The following is a 15,098-nucleotide window of genomic DNA, read 5'->3' as shown; positions in this document are numbered from 1 at the left end:
TATAATATAACTAATTACATGAACTCTAAAGTTAAAAACCAAGCCTTCAATAACATTGAGAGGACTCGCTCTTCCTTATCTACTGGGACTTGTATGACTAATTTGTTCAATTATATCCCTTCTTCAGCCAACTGGAGATAAAAAAACAAAAAATCTATCCTAAAATAACTTTTAAAATAAGTTTATTTATTTTTAAAACAGAAATTATAGACAAGTCTTCTTTATTCAACTGTTACTATAATAATAATCAAACACTATTTAATAAATTCATTTTCTTATAAAAACAATTTCATTTTTTTTTTTAGATTGAGAGGTTATTATTATTATTATTGTTGTTGTTATTTTATTTTAACACTAAAATAAGTTATAATGTGGTTCTCAAAATATTTCCAACTACAAACCCAGAGATTTCAACAAAGCAGCATGTAACTCATTCACTTTATTCTCCCACGCATGGGAGCAGCTTCTTTTCCGAAGACAAGAGTGTCAGTATGATTACAGAAAGTGTAGGCTGCAGGATTATAATGCAGTTTGCAACCAGGAACAATGTGATGAAGCACAGCTTGTTGTCACAAGGCATACATATATACAGGCCGTATTAATGGCACAGAACAGGAAAGAACCTGTTGTTTTTACCTTCACCAACTGCGTTTTATTTCGTTTTGAAGCAGTGACCTCGTGAGTGACCTTGACTAACACAGAGCCATGCATCACAACATACTACGGAAAAAGTAGCAAAAATCATGCATGGAACAATCAACTGTGAGTGATCTTCCTAGAGATCCCGCCTCAGACTTGACCTTCGTCTCACCACCGGAGTAGGGGCTTCACCACTGCCAGGAAATTCCCATCTGGCAATGACACCATCCCAAGAAGAGCTGATTATCATAGGGTACAGAGGATGCCAGCTACAATCTCTTACAAGACCTTCATGATGATCGAGTGTTGCAACTAGGGCTCCACTTACCTACAAACAATAACAAACTTCCCTCATTTCTCTGCATCAACTACTAATTGAAGCATTGCCAGAGAAATAAGATGTTGATTTTGAAGAAGAGAGCTAATATCACAAACATACCAGATCATAAATATAAACAGAACAGTCACTAGATCCAGTGTAAATGTACTTCTGGCCGGTGCTGCAACAAGAGAATAATCAAATTGGTGAAGCCCTTGCAATCATCAATACCATAAACAAAATATAATCATGACAAAGCAAAGCCCTAAACCAAACAAGCTGTTGAGCAGGCAGTGTGCGTGGTAGGTCCTGTCCAATTCTACCTAGAAGCCAATTTCATCAGACAAATTTTATCTAACTTAACTGAATACTGACACGGTAAAATCTGTTACTGATGGAAAACTTTCAACTGCCACAACCAGGTAGTAAAACATCAAGTTATTTTGTGTTTCTGAGAAACTAAATTTAGGGTAGTCTGGACAGTAAATCCAGACAACCAGAAAGAATAGCACCCTGGGTCAATCCTTTGACCAACATGAAGCCTGGCTTTACAGGAAGTTCAAGACAGAAAAAATGCATTTCAACAACTGAAATTAAAACATATATCTGCAGAGGCAACTACGCCAAATTTAATTGACTAGTACCTATATTCCGGAGAGAAGTAACAGCGAATGAGAGTGCGCAAGATTGAATGACCTCTGTAAGTGGTCACAGACTGATCACGAGGATGCTTCAAGATTTTGGCATGGGGTGGGTACTCCATCCATCTATAATCCCAGTCAGAATCTCTAAGCCTTGGAGTGCTGTTTGAAAAGAGGCAAGTCAGCAGCCAAATTGATTTCAGGAGAGCATCAATCAGTTCTGGTACAGGTAAATCAGATCTTTTCCAAAATTTGGTGGGTTAAGCACGTAGTTCTGTCTTTTCACACTGTAAACTCAAACCAGCTCTAAAAATACACAGGTGCATGAAGCAATTTTTAAATTTGAAATGTGTATGCCCACCCCCTACCCCAGATCTACAATACACAGGTGCATGAAGCAATTTAAATTAGAAATGTGTATCCCCAACTCCCCCACCCCAAACCTTTAATATGTTAATTCATCATCAAAAAGTCCATTTGCCTTTATCTGCAAATCCAAACTTCTGAAAAAGTTTATTCATTCTGAAAACAATTTATAAAAAGATGAGGAGCGAGGCCTCCAAAGCCAAGTTGGAGGATGCTGCACCCTTGAGATGACATATTGTAAGAGTAAATGTCTTCCGTCCTAACTCCAAACCCAGATTTGACAGTTTCAGGTATATGCTAAGCAGAATAAGCAAAATAGAAAATCGTTGTCTGTTAAAGACACAATACAAACCATATACAATAAATTGAACAAGGCATACAACTTGAAAACTGTTAGCATCAATCTGAGTCCCACTTGGCTCCACCCAAGCTTCATCCACCAACAGAAAGTGCTAACTACAAGTTCGTCACATGGAATAAGAATTTCAAATGATCAACTCCAAACAAGAATGATTCAAACTTACAGCATGGTAATATAAACTTAGAGGAAAGCAATTAAAAAACATGTAAGTAAACATCTAGGGAATATGTGTGTGCAAGTTTGCATGGGGTGAAAGGGGGAGGAAGCAGTAACATTACTACTCTTTGGCATTAGAGGACATCTTTCGAATATCCCATAGTTTGGTAGTCTGATCCTTTCCATTAGAAATAAAATAACGCCCATCTCCACGGCTGTCTACGAATGTAATGCCTTCTAGATGTCCCATCAAGACCCCTGCTGCTTTTCCTTTTGAGATAAAGCAACGCCTATCCCACACCTGCAGAAATTAAAGTAAAAGACAAATGAAAGTTCCTTCATTAAAGAAACCAATTAAGAGATGCAAAGTCAGTGCCATGTTAAATTTCAGCAAGCATGAAAAGGCATCATTATTTATTCAAATTGGCCTGGTTCATGTTAACTTTATGTAGCTGGTGACAAACTGACAATACTAGCATAAAGTAACTTCCAAGGCACCAGTAATAAAAATTCTATTCAACCTACAGTGAGGCATCTGCAAACTGTTTAAACCAGAATGAATATTGGGTAGCACTACGGAACAAGATGACCTAAATCTTTAAAGGCTAAAGAATAGCTTTCACCTTACAGAGGTTATCATCACTTCCCGAATACAAGAGATGGCCAGCTTCATCCGCAAAACATACTGTGTTGACATCAGACTGCAGGAGCAACACAAATCAGATCATGATATATCCAAAACACCAAAACCTGCTTGAGAGAAAGCCCAAAAAATTTAAGAATATACTGTGTTAACATCTTCATTTTAATCACTCTTGCCAAGAAAAAAGTTCACAGATGTTCGCTGTATTTCACTGAAATGTAGACCTACCCCGCATTCAGAGAAGGGAAATGGTAAAGAAGGGAATAAAGACAGCAAGTATGAACAAGAATACAAAGCATCAACTTTTGAGCAGGAAAGAAAAATAATTATACACTTGTATGATTTAGTTCTGTATTTCACTGAAATATAGACCCACCCTGCATTCAGAGAAGGGAAATGATAAAGAAGGGGAGAAAGACAGCAATTAAGAAAAAGAATACAATGCATCAACTTTTGAGCAGAAAAGAAAAATAATTTCACTTGTATGATTTAGTTTAAACTTCTTTAGAACCGTCTTGGCTTGCTGCCTTCTTACTCTAAAATATGGACTGATGAATATGCCATACAACTAATTTCTCTAACAATTAAAATTGAGAATGAAACAAGATATTGTCTTTTGCAAAGCAAATAAATCTACTGGTCAATAGGCAGGCAAGGGTCTGCGTTTTCAGTTTCAAAGGAATCAGATAGACAATTTAGCAGCATTTATGTATACAAACTAAAACTACCAAGTAGTAATACAAGATGAATGTTGCTTACAGATTGTCTAGATGTAACTTGCACCTCATCAACCAATTCCAAACAAGCAACAGATTCTAACTTTCAATGACCCCACTAAATTTCAAAATCCTATAAGCTTCTTATGATGAAATGTACAAATATGATACCTTATGTGCAGGAACTCGGAGACTGCAGGTATTTGCTTCAAGATCATAAATATATATTGAATTATCACTACTTGCAGCTACAAGCTCTCGCCCATCAGTTGAAAACTTCACAGAGAAGATCCCAAATTCATCATAATCATCGTTATCGACAGAAAAATCCAAACCATTATGAATTTCCTGCATATAGAAATTTTGATGTGAATGAAACCAATGGCCATTTGCTTTGTAAAATTTATGAAAATATTAATTGATCACTTTGTGGCAATAAAAACGATGAAGAAACAAAAGTAGGACCGAGTTATAATCATTGAATTTCCCAAGAAAAAAAATTGGCTGTCTATAAGAGGACAACTGAGTAAGCCATAGCTCAAGGTGCAGGATTGCCTCTCTGGAGCGCAAAGTGGTTTACTCCAATGAGCATCTTACTTACTGAATTGGATGATCCCAAGCATTATGACCATAACCTGATTTCTAATAGTCATGATAACAGGGCTCCTCACCAAGAACAAGGACTAACTCACAATGATAAATATCACCTAGCCAGACAATGGTGCCCTATAACACACAGAACAATGCACATCATACAGAACCACAATCCATGGGGAGAGCATGCAATACAATCATTGGGTAAATTAAATAGACATCCCTAGCAGGGAATAAAAAATTTCCCATCTATCACCATTGATGACAGCTAGACAACACAGTAATTCCAAGATGACAGTTTAAAGGCATGGTTCCATAAAAATAAAGCTAATATGACAGAAGCTGAAAAGATATTAGCCTTTGATCAAACACCCGCATATTATAGAAACCAAGGAAAAAATCCACAAACAAGTATGACTTGTGGCAGACATACCGTTACATTTGCTAGTGACTCTGTTGCAGCAGATCCAATATCCACAATATGGACAACAGGTGACAAACTAGCATACACCTGCACAATTAACATTAAAGTTTAATGAAATCAACAATGAAAAAGCACTTCATCCATGTTATAAAATTAAATTGTATTGCATGTCAAGTCTACAGATCAGTTTATCTCCAGTGGAAAGTGGCATAGTTACACTCGGGAACAAGGATGAGCTCTACACAATTGATAAAATTATGCTGGCCCACAATGAGCCCGGATCCAAAGATGGGCTAAGTTGCAGTATGACATTAGACAAATTGACTCATCATAAAAAACCAAAAAGATATAAGACCTAAAACAACCAAGTAACCCTTGTTTAAGGCTGCAACTATAAGAAATTACAAGGGAGCACTTGAGCCGTGTCCATAATGATCCATAAAAGGCATCCACACAATCCAGCACACAAAGAGACTGAATAAGAAAATGCATAGAGAGATGACCATACATTCTCACAGACACACACAAGCACAACAGAAGCACATGTGAACAATCAAGAAATGGGCAGGCGGATAATCCACCAACCTGTATGTTGAACAAGATGAGAGCTACAACAATTAAAACAGGAAATAAAGACAGACCCTGAAGAAAATTTATGTTTGGTATTTAAAAAGATGTGATCCACCGAAGAAGAAGTCTTCAACTAAGCCCAGAGAACTTGCATTAATGCACTGAACTATACTATAATAATTGACTTCCTATCTCAGTAATATATCCACTTTTTTTTCAACTAGAGTCATCAGAAACTTACAAGGTAGCGCTGATTGGGCGAAAGACATGTATCGGTAATTGTCCATCTTAAACTCTTGGCTAAAATGTCCTTCTGAATTTTCCATCCCTTGTCCACATTATATATCCTAATGTGGCTTCCCTGTGGCAAAAGAAACGTATATACTGACTTAAAAAACAACAATACAGACACTCCCGTTAATTTAAGAATCACCAAATCTTTATGAAGCGTAATGCTTGCTCAAGAGTAATTACTTTATTGATAGCCCCCCCATGTTACCTGGCATCCAGCAACAAAAAGAGTTCCATCATCTGAAAACTGAGAAACATAAGTCCGACTATTCAATTGGTCCACCGTGCAAGGACCATGTACAGGCAAATATCGACTTAAAACATGACGACTATCTGCAGATGAGAATCTCCCTCTTCCGGAATAATTACCCTCTCGACCAACCAGCATTCTCATAGTTGAGACGGGCAGCCTCGACCTGCCAGGCACGTCCCTGCTCAAAAGTTCATGAGGCCGTGACCTGAGCTTTGTGAGTTGAGCAATCTCATGATCAAGATAATCAGAAACCTCATTGGGTCCTTGACTTGTAGAGGATCCCTTGCCAGCAATTTTATCATCACATAAATTACTACTCTTGCGTGTCCTACTCATGTTATCCTTATTTTTCAATTCCTTTAATAACCCACTTCTAATTTACAGCCATGGATACTGAAACTCAATGAAGCTACTTGTTATCGACATAAACAGCATCAAATCCTGCGAAACAGAACAATAAAAGCAAGAGAAATGAAAAAAGGTTTCTCCATTATTCGAAGAATCCAATGAGTATCTAGCCATCAAATTATGTAAATTCGATAACCAGAGGCTAGAAAAGACTCTAATTTTCAAATTCTCTCCATTTCAAAGCAAACAGATTAAGATAATTTAGAATCCAAGCATTCATAAAATACAAACTTGATTGAGAGAAAAAGAAGAGAAACTGAAAGAAATCGAGGTAATGAACTGATCCTAACATTCTCACTTCATATTGGCAATCAATCAAACAATATGTTAAGAAAATAAAAATAAAATCAAGAAAAATAAAATAAAATCAAGAAGAAGAAGAAAAGTACACTTCTTTGAGATAGAGTGAAAGAACTATTAAACAAGTAAGTAGGAAGTGTGAATTTAGATATATGTTGTTGTCTCTGTAAGTGGTTTTGATGAGCAGTACTGTTGCCAGGCAGCATGGAAATTGAAGCACAAGGGCACCTAGTTACCAGTTAAACTGGTAGATGAAGGAACACGTCAACGTTGTTTTATATGCAAGGATACATGGTTTATGTCACCCCATACGCATAAACGACATGCCAGTTTTAGGTCAGGTTAATTAGAGGCTGTGGTCCCTGTACTTTATCAATTTGGTTGAATTTAGCCCTTCCTCTACTAATTTGATGGATTGAGTCCCTCTCCTATCAAAGAATCATTTTACTATGAATTGTTACAATATAATAACAATTTTGCCCTCCACATGGCAAGCTAAGAAGTGAAAAATAGGGGGGAAATGATCTTTGACTTATTTCATTTAATATTAATATATATTTGATCGTTATTTTTTTTTAATTTTTTGATTTTTTAATTACATTTTTTATTTATTTATTTAATTTAAATTTTTTATTATATTTAATCCTTATTTTTTATTATTATTATTTTTTTTCATTTTCTTGATTTATTTTATTTTTCAATTTCATCTCTAATTCTTTTATTTCATTTAATTTTATATCAGACTTAATCTGCATTCCTTTAATTACTATTTATTTTGTTTTTTTAATTTGTAATGATTATAAATTTTGCTTTATGATTTTTTCAGGTTTATTTTCTATGAGGTAACTCAATCTCATGAATCGAATTATAGGTTTTAAAAATTAGCTTGATTTGAATTCGGTCTATTTTTTAAGATGTTTTTTAAAAAAACAAATTTTTTTTTTTACAATTTCATCCTTCAATGTTTTATTATTGGGTCTTCAGCTTCATGAGTTTTGTTACTTTCCTTTCTAAAAGATTATCTTGATTTTATATCTCGGATTACAAATTATTCGAGTTAACACAAGCTTACTTGAGTTTTTTTTAAATGTTATTTTTATTGATTTTTCTTTTCAGTTTTACCTTTCATTATTTTGTTTACGTGCAACACCTCCATTGTTTTATTAAGTTTTTTCTGTATGGGGTTATCCCACCCTTGTAAGCAAGTCGCAAGTTTGACATGCTTGAGTATAGTTAAATTTTTTTATTCTTTTTTAAAATTGATTTTTTTTTCAATTCTCCCTTCTGTGTTTGATTTACTAGTGATTAAGCTTTTTTTTTTTCATTTTTCTTTTTATAAGGTTATTTTATTTTCATTTAATTTTTATTTTGTTATCAAATAAGATCTTTGAGATATTTTAAAAATATTTTTAAAATATATTTTTATAATATTAGTAAGTGTTTTTTTTTTTTTGATAACTCATTATTGTTTTCTATTGTCACTGGTTTTTTCTTATAAAATCATAATATTAAATTAACTAAACTTATTAAATCTATTTAACCAATGATTTGAGTTTTAAATTTTTATTATTTAAAAAAAAAACATTATCATTTTTTATATTAAATAAAAATTAACGTGACCCATGGCATAATACAGACGTCTAATCTAGTTCTTTCCAATTATAATACCTTTCCACAGTTGGTGTTACTGTTTTCTTTTATTTTTCTCCGGTTTCCATTTCTGAGTCATTAGCATGTAAAGTACTTACACGTTACAAGACACTTTTTGACCCAATGACCCTTTATCAAAACTTTCTCCCATGTCTAAACAAAAGAAAATTCAACTTAAAAAAAAAAAAAAAAAACTAAATCAATTTTTCAGAAAACAAAAATCTGGTAGGAAATGATACTATTTAGTAGGGGTGGGAAAAAACTTGAAAAATCAATTAAACCAGGAAAAAAAATAAAAAAATCAAATTAACTAATTAAAAAACTTAAAAAACAATTCGATCTAATTTAATTTTGGTTTTAAAAGTTCAAAACCAATTGAATCAGACTGGTTCAACCAGCACTTTAAATTTGAAAAAAAAAGGTATAAATGTTAAAATTTCTTACCAATCCTAAATCAAACCCAAAACAGCCACACCCAAGCTTTCTGTGTCTTTCATGTCTTCTCATCATGTTCTAACCCTAAATCAAAGCTAGAAGCAGTAGCTCAACCTTTATCATCTCTCGTCTCTTCTTCTAGTTAGTAGCTCAACCTTTATGGTGATTTTCTTGTTGTCTCTCATTGTTACGAGTGAAACACTTATGGTGCCTACCTGTATGGGGCCTAGTAGAGGGGGTAAAAGACTGGCTGAGGGAGGGGATAGACTGGGGTTGTATTCTTTAGTGCTGAGCCATGGTGGTTGTGAAGGATAATTCATAGAGGATGAGGGAAGGGTAGAATTCATGACTTCAAGGAATGTCATTCATTTTTCATTGTTTTTGCATGTGTAAACCATGCATTCTGTTACTCTCTTTATAACTGAATGGAAACTCTATGATACCACACCTACAGGCGTGTGGTGTGTTCTTAATACTGGCACCATAACAAACTAAGTAAAACGGTGCGTTTAGGGAACTATGTAAAACGGTGCGTTTTAGGGAATTAAGTAATACGGGGCACAATGGAAAGTAATTAATTTGAATTCAAATCATAAATCTTCTTCTCCCTCCTTCGCTGATAACCCTCATATGTCTCATTCTCTCTAGCATAAGATAACCTCACACCAGTTTACAAAACCCCTAAATCAAAGTTTTCTCTCTGTCTCTCGTCTATCTCTCGTTCTTTCTAGCCTTCATCATCGGTCGCTGCCTCTATAATTACTGAAGATACCATTAAAGGTTCTCGTCTTGTCATTAATGAGATTTGCATTTTCAAAGTCTGGTCTTTGTCTCTCTATTTATCTATTTGTGATAATAATGATAATAACAATAATAATGTTTGATTTGATCGCTTTTTTATTAGGTTTTAGGACTGTTTTGTGTATTTAGGGTTTTGATTTTAATTCTGTTAGTATGAAAAGGATTGGTTTTGTTTATGTTAATGGATTTTAATGGTGATTGTACTAAAAATAAGTGAAAACCCAGAATTTTTTCATGTGTGATGAACTGCTATTTATGGAATTTAAGTGATGAATTTGTTCTAGATCATTTTGATAATGCAATAAAGTATTTTCCTTATAATCTGGATTTTTATAGGTGGGGATATTGGATCCAAAGGCTTTTTAGTGAAGAGAATTGCACTGGTAATGCTAAAAACGATGGCAACAATTCATGGTAATGGTATCCTTTCTCACCCTAGCGTGTTTCTTTTTATATATATATATATATATATATATATATATATATATATATATATATATGAGTTTTAGGCACTTTGCTCTCTCTCTCTCTCTCTCCATAACAAGGAAAAACATGCACGCACACAACATATAAATGGGAAGAAATTATTCTTCGAGGTCTCTAAATTTCAACAAAATCTAAAGAGATCTACTCATCATATATTTAGAGGAGACAATTTGCCACAATGTGCTTTTGTTTACAATTGTATATAACTTCTCTTCTTTTTTTTTTTCCTTCTATTGAATCAGAATAGTCTTGATATCTTTGTTTGCTAAGATCTTCCTATCTATTTAAAAATTCACAAATTACCTCAATTAATATTTAATCACCCTTTTTGCATTACACAAATCATTTTGACTAAAAAAAAGAAGAAATACTTTGTTTTATGTCCTTTACTCCTTTTCTCTTGTATAACAACAATAACAACAAAGACAACAACAACTGAAATGAGGTTAACAACAACTGAAATGAGGTTGCAAGAGTGGTGATGTTGCTTGTATAATCATATAAGTTCCAACTATAAATGCTACTAGAACAGTTTAAGACCTTATTTATTTTCATGAAGAGTATAATGATTTTTAAAATCTAGTGTGTTCTATGTCCAATATGTGTTTATTTGTTTTTCCTTTTGAAGTCGTGACAAAGAATCCTTAATTTTTCTAGTATAATATTCAAGGCTAAGTTTTACTTTTGTAAGAAAACAGAGAAAAAAAAAGAGACATGCTAGAAAAAAAAGGCTTGGAAAAAGAAGTTGAATTTTTTTTTTTTTGCCCCTAGAGGGGTTTTATATTACATGAAAAATAAAAGAAGAAGGATAGAGAAAAATGAGGATTATTTGGTCAACATATGAAAGATTAATGACATAATACAAGTGGATAGTTAGGATGAACTTTGTAATTGTACCATTCACATTGAATTTGAATGATAAATTAGATTATTTAGTGTTTAACTAGATTTGTGGGCCTGCGCTACTTTGTCTGCTAGAATATTTTTTTATCAATAAAAAAGAAATATACCTGGCCAATGCAAGTGTATTTTTAAAAAATAAGACTAGGGGGCATAGAAACCTACCAAGAAAAAAAGAATAGGGAACCTATAAAAAAACAACAAAAAAAAGGTCCAAGATAACCTGGGTCATTTTGAAAATGCTTAAAAAATCATATACAATGCATATAAAGAAAAAACAGAGTCTACTCGTTAATGATATAAATGATAAATGATGAAATTGAAAAAAACATAAGCTTAAAAAAAAAATAAACCAAGCAAAAACTAACAAACCTTTTAAACTTGGGCTAAGGTCTCAATCTCATAACCCATTAAATCATAAACACAGGCTGAGTCAAGAAGCTCAATTTTCAATCAATTTAATGTTGATTTATCAAAATAAAAAAGAAAACCTAGTTATTTTTAAAATTAGTGAAAAATCATACAAAAATAAATTAATAAAAATAACAGAGCTAACTATCCAATTGGATAAATATAGAAGGATAAATCTTAAAAAACATAGCTTAAAGAAAGGAAAAAAAATAAGCGAACTTGGACGAACCTCCTAAACCTGTGTTAATTTCTAAAACCCAAAACTCGTGAAATTGTAGACCTGGGTTCAATTAAGAACCTCAATTCCCAACTAATATAATGTCATTCTCAACAAATTTAACGTTGAATGATAGAATTGCAAAAAAAAATATTAATTTAATTTTTTTCCCAAGCAATAAAAATAATAATAAAAAGAACAAAGATCAAATTTGATAAGAAAAAAAAACTTAAGGAGGATGAAATTGAAAAAATATTAAAAATTTATCTCATATAAAACAAATAATATTCAAAAGAATGAGAACTAAATTCAAAACATTAAAAAATTAAAGAGGGATGAAATTGGAAAAGAATTTTAATTTTATAATATTTTAAAAACATTATTCCAAATATTGAAGGATAGAATAAAAACAAATGTTGAAGGATGAAATAAAAACAAATATCAGTTTAAAGAATTAGTAAAAAAAAAAAACCCAACAAAGAGAGATAAAAAGACTCGAGTCTCGTATTTGTTTTGTTTTTTGAACTCTCGTGTTGCCTTAACACCTTTTTTTAACATTGAAAAAGAATTAGGTCGGCAGCAACATAACATAACCCTCGTCTAGTTTGCATCTATTAGTGGTCAAGTATTTATGGCTAGCTCTAGTTCATTTGACCGAAAAAAACAAACGGGAACAACACCTTACCACTAAAGCTTGCTTTGCTCTCGCTCCACTCACTCTTACATATCTTCTTTCTACTAAAGTGAAAGACCTTTCACTTCATCGTAGCAAGAACCTTGCTAACTTACTCGACCAGTTACTCTAACCATCAAGGTCCCCTCCATCTTTCGCCAATTATAAATGATCACTAAAAAACATTTTTACACTTTGCTTTCAACTAGCCCTGGATCTTGATCATAAAATGAAAGGCCTTTTTTAGTATTTAATAGTAGTGCAAAAATTTTGCTCTTGCAGTTAGAATCCACTTTTACATCAAGTTTTTAGTGAGGTATGATGATGGTTAGAAGTTTGATCTTCAATCCTTTCATTAGAAAAATGCAAAATATAAATATTTGCCTTTCTTCATTACAAACATGGGATAGTTCCAAAAAAACCCTAGCAAGCTACAACATCAAAGACCAAGTGTGCAAGACTCTAACATGCAACACCTTTTCAATTTAAGATATAAAATTGCTCATATTTTTTGCTTCCTTATGTAAGAAGAATCTTAATAGATAAAGGAAGCTGGTCAATAAGATAGATGGGAAAGGAGTGCCCTAAGTTGTCCTAGAAATGCTTTTGTTGATGCTGCTAAGAAGTTGACTTACTCAGCTGAGAGGAGAGGAATACCAGGATATTGAAAGTACCTGGTCTTGTATTATGAAAGCTCTAACTGAGGCTTAGGAACTTGTGTGCTTCTTTGTTTCCACTTTTTTAATTTCATGGTGGAGAAAGCTCCTCAATTTCTTACCTTTTTTATCCAATACTTGAAAACCTTTATAAATGTATCTTGAAAGTAAGGCAAATATGGTATAAGATCAACATAGCAATGCAAGGTTAAGAACTTAAGAATAAGAAGAAGATTGAGAGGAAAACATATTTTATTAAGTGTTTCTCTTTAAGATCTCTTAGTTATTCTCTCTCCCATGTGCTTATTAACAATGTTTAATTACAAGTCTTTTTATAAGCATAAAGTCTTAGACAACTAAGAAATTAAACTAATACAAGAAAATCCTAATTTGAACAGGAATTGTATTCTGCCGACTAAACCGGTCGACCATTTCTGAATTTTTTAGAATCCAAATTCTAGTTTACTTTCAACATTCCATCTTAAACTTGATTTCTTCATACTCCTAACACATCTCTTATTTTTATAAAAACATCATATTTGAGTGGCTTTATAAATATATCTGCGACTTGGTCTTGTGTCTTTACATACTTGACTTCAACTTTCTTGTTTGCAATGCAATCTCGTAAGTAATGAAATCTTATGTCAATATGCTTACTTCTTTCATGAAATACTAGATTCTTTGCTAATGCAATAACTGATGAATTGTCCATAAATATATTTTAGTAGGCTTCTGTTGTGGCATTCACAATTCCTTCAATAATCTCTTTAGCCATATGGAATGACAAACACATGATGTAGTAATTATATATTCAGTTTCACATGCTGATAAAGTAACTATAGATTGCTTCTTTGAACTCTATGTGAAAGTTGTGTCTCCCATATAGAAAATAAAACTTGTAATGCTTTTTCTATAATTCATATTTTCAACCCAATCAACATCACTATAACGCACAAGTTCAAAGCTATTAGAATAACTATAGAATAAGCCAAAATCAATAGTACCTTTGATATATCAAATAATTCGCTTCAAAACTTTAAAGTGTGTCATAAAAGGTGTCTCCATAAATCTACTTACAAGACCCTCTCCAAAAAGAATATTTGAACGAATGCATGTCAAATATCTCAAACCTCCAACTAATCTCTTGAATGTGGTAGAGTTTATCCTCTCCACTTCATCATTCTTTGACTTTTTCACTCCACACTTAACTAGAGTATTCACTTTTGCACAATTCTCCATCTTGAACTTTTTGAGAACCTCCCTTGCAATCCCTTGATTCACAAAGATTACATCTTCTCATTGTTTGATCTCAATCCTTAAGTAGTAGGGCATGAGACCAATATTCATCATCTTAAACTCCTTGGTCATTACTTGTTTGAAGTCTTCAAATATTTTTAGATTATTTCTTATAAAGATTAAGTCATCCACACACAAATATACAATAAGAGTATCACCAATGTCTTTGATCTTTACATAGAAAACATATTCATAGGGGCATTTAACAAATCCATTTTCTAAGAAATAGCCATCAATGCGACTATACCAAGCCATTGGGGCTTGCTTCAATCCATACAAGGCTTTATTTAACTTTAAAACCTTGTCTTCATGTTCCTTTACTTCATAACTCATAGGTTGCTTAATGTAGACCTCCTCCTCAAGAAAACCATTAAAAAAAAAGCTGATTTGACATCAATTTGATAGATTCTCCATTTATATTGGGGAACAATGACAATGATTAGTCGAATGGTCTCTAATCTAGCAACAAGAGCAAAAACCTCATCATAGTCAATCTCATGCTTTTAACAATATCCTTTTACCACTAACATTACCTTGTATCTCTTCACCTTTCCTTTGACATTTTTCTTTTCTTCGTAGATCCACTTAACATTTATTGGCTTCTTTCCATCTGGTTTAGGAACTAGTCTCCATGTGTCATTCTTCTCAATTGATGCAATCTCTTCATCCATAGCAATTCTTTATTTTGCATCCTTTATTGTTTCTTCAAATACTATAGGATCACATGTAACAAGGTGATAATATAGTGTTACATCATCAATTGGATTAGTTACCTCATATAAGTCATTAAGGCTCCTCATTTTTCTTAGTGGACTTGGTGAAGTGCCATTATTTGAGCTTTCACTAGAAGAAGAAGAAGTTGAGCTCATTGGTGTAGATGGAGGTATAACTA

At 32.9% G+C, this 15,098-nt stretch overlaps 1 protein-coding gene across 1 annotated transcript; it reads right to left on the bottom strand.

Moving 5' to 3' along the window:
* Window positions 1-408: 408 nt before the first annotated feature.
* Window positions 409-6,954, bottom strand: LOC7475941 (LEC14B homolog). Its single transcript, XM_002315509.4, has 10 exons — window positions 6,771-6,954; window positions 5,929-6,414; window positions 5,671-5,790; window positions 4,869-4,946; window positions 4,013-4,189; window positions 3,106-3,183; window positions 2,605-2,783; window positions 1,603-1,761; window positions 1,079-1,139; window positions 409-967 (listed from the first exon to the last, which is right to left on the bottom strand). The coding sequence occupies exons 2-10, from the start codon at window positions 6,307-6,309 to the stop codon at window positions 776-778; spliced, it is 1,425 nt and encodes a 474-aa protein (XP_002315545.1). The 5' UTR covers window positions 6,310-6,414; window positions 6,771-6,954; the 3' UTR covers window positions 409-775.
* Window positions 6,955-15,098: the final 8,144 nt, after the last annotated feature.

The sequence above is a fragment of the Populus trichocarpa genome, chromosome 10 (assembly GCF_000002775.5).
Source record: "Populus trichocarpa isolate Nisqually-1 chromosome 10, P.trichocarpa_v4.1, whole genome shotgun sequence".
NCBI classification, from domain to species: domain Eukaryota; kingdom Viridiplantae; phylum Streptophyta; class Magnoliopsida; order Malpighiales; family Salicaceae; genus Populus; species Populus trichocarpa.
Note: the sequence above shows the minus strand (reverse complement) of the source record. Positions and strands in the feature narration are given on the sequence as shown.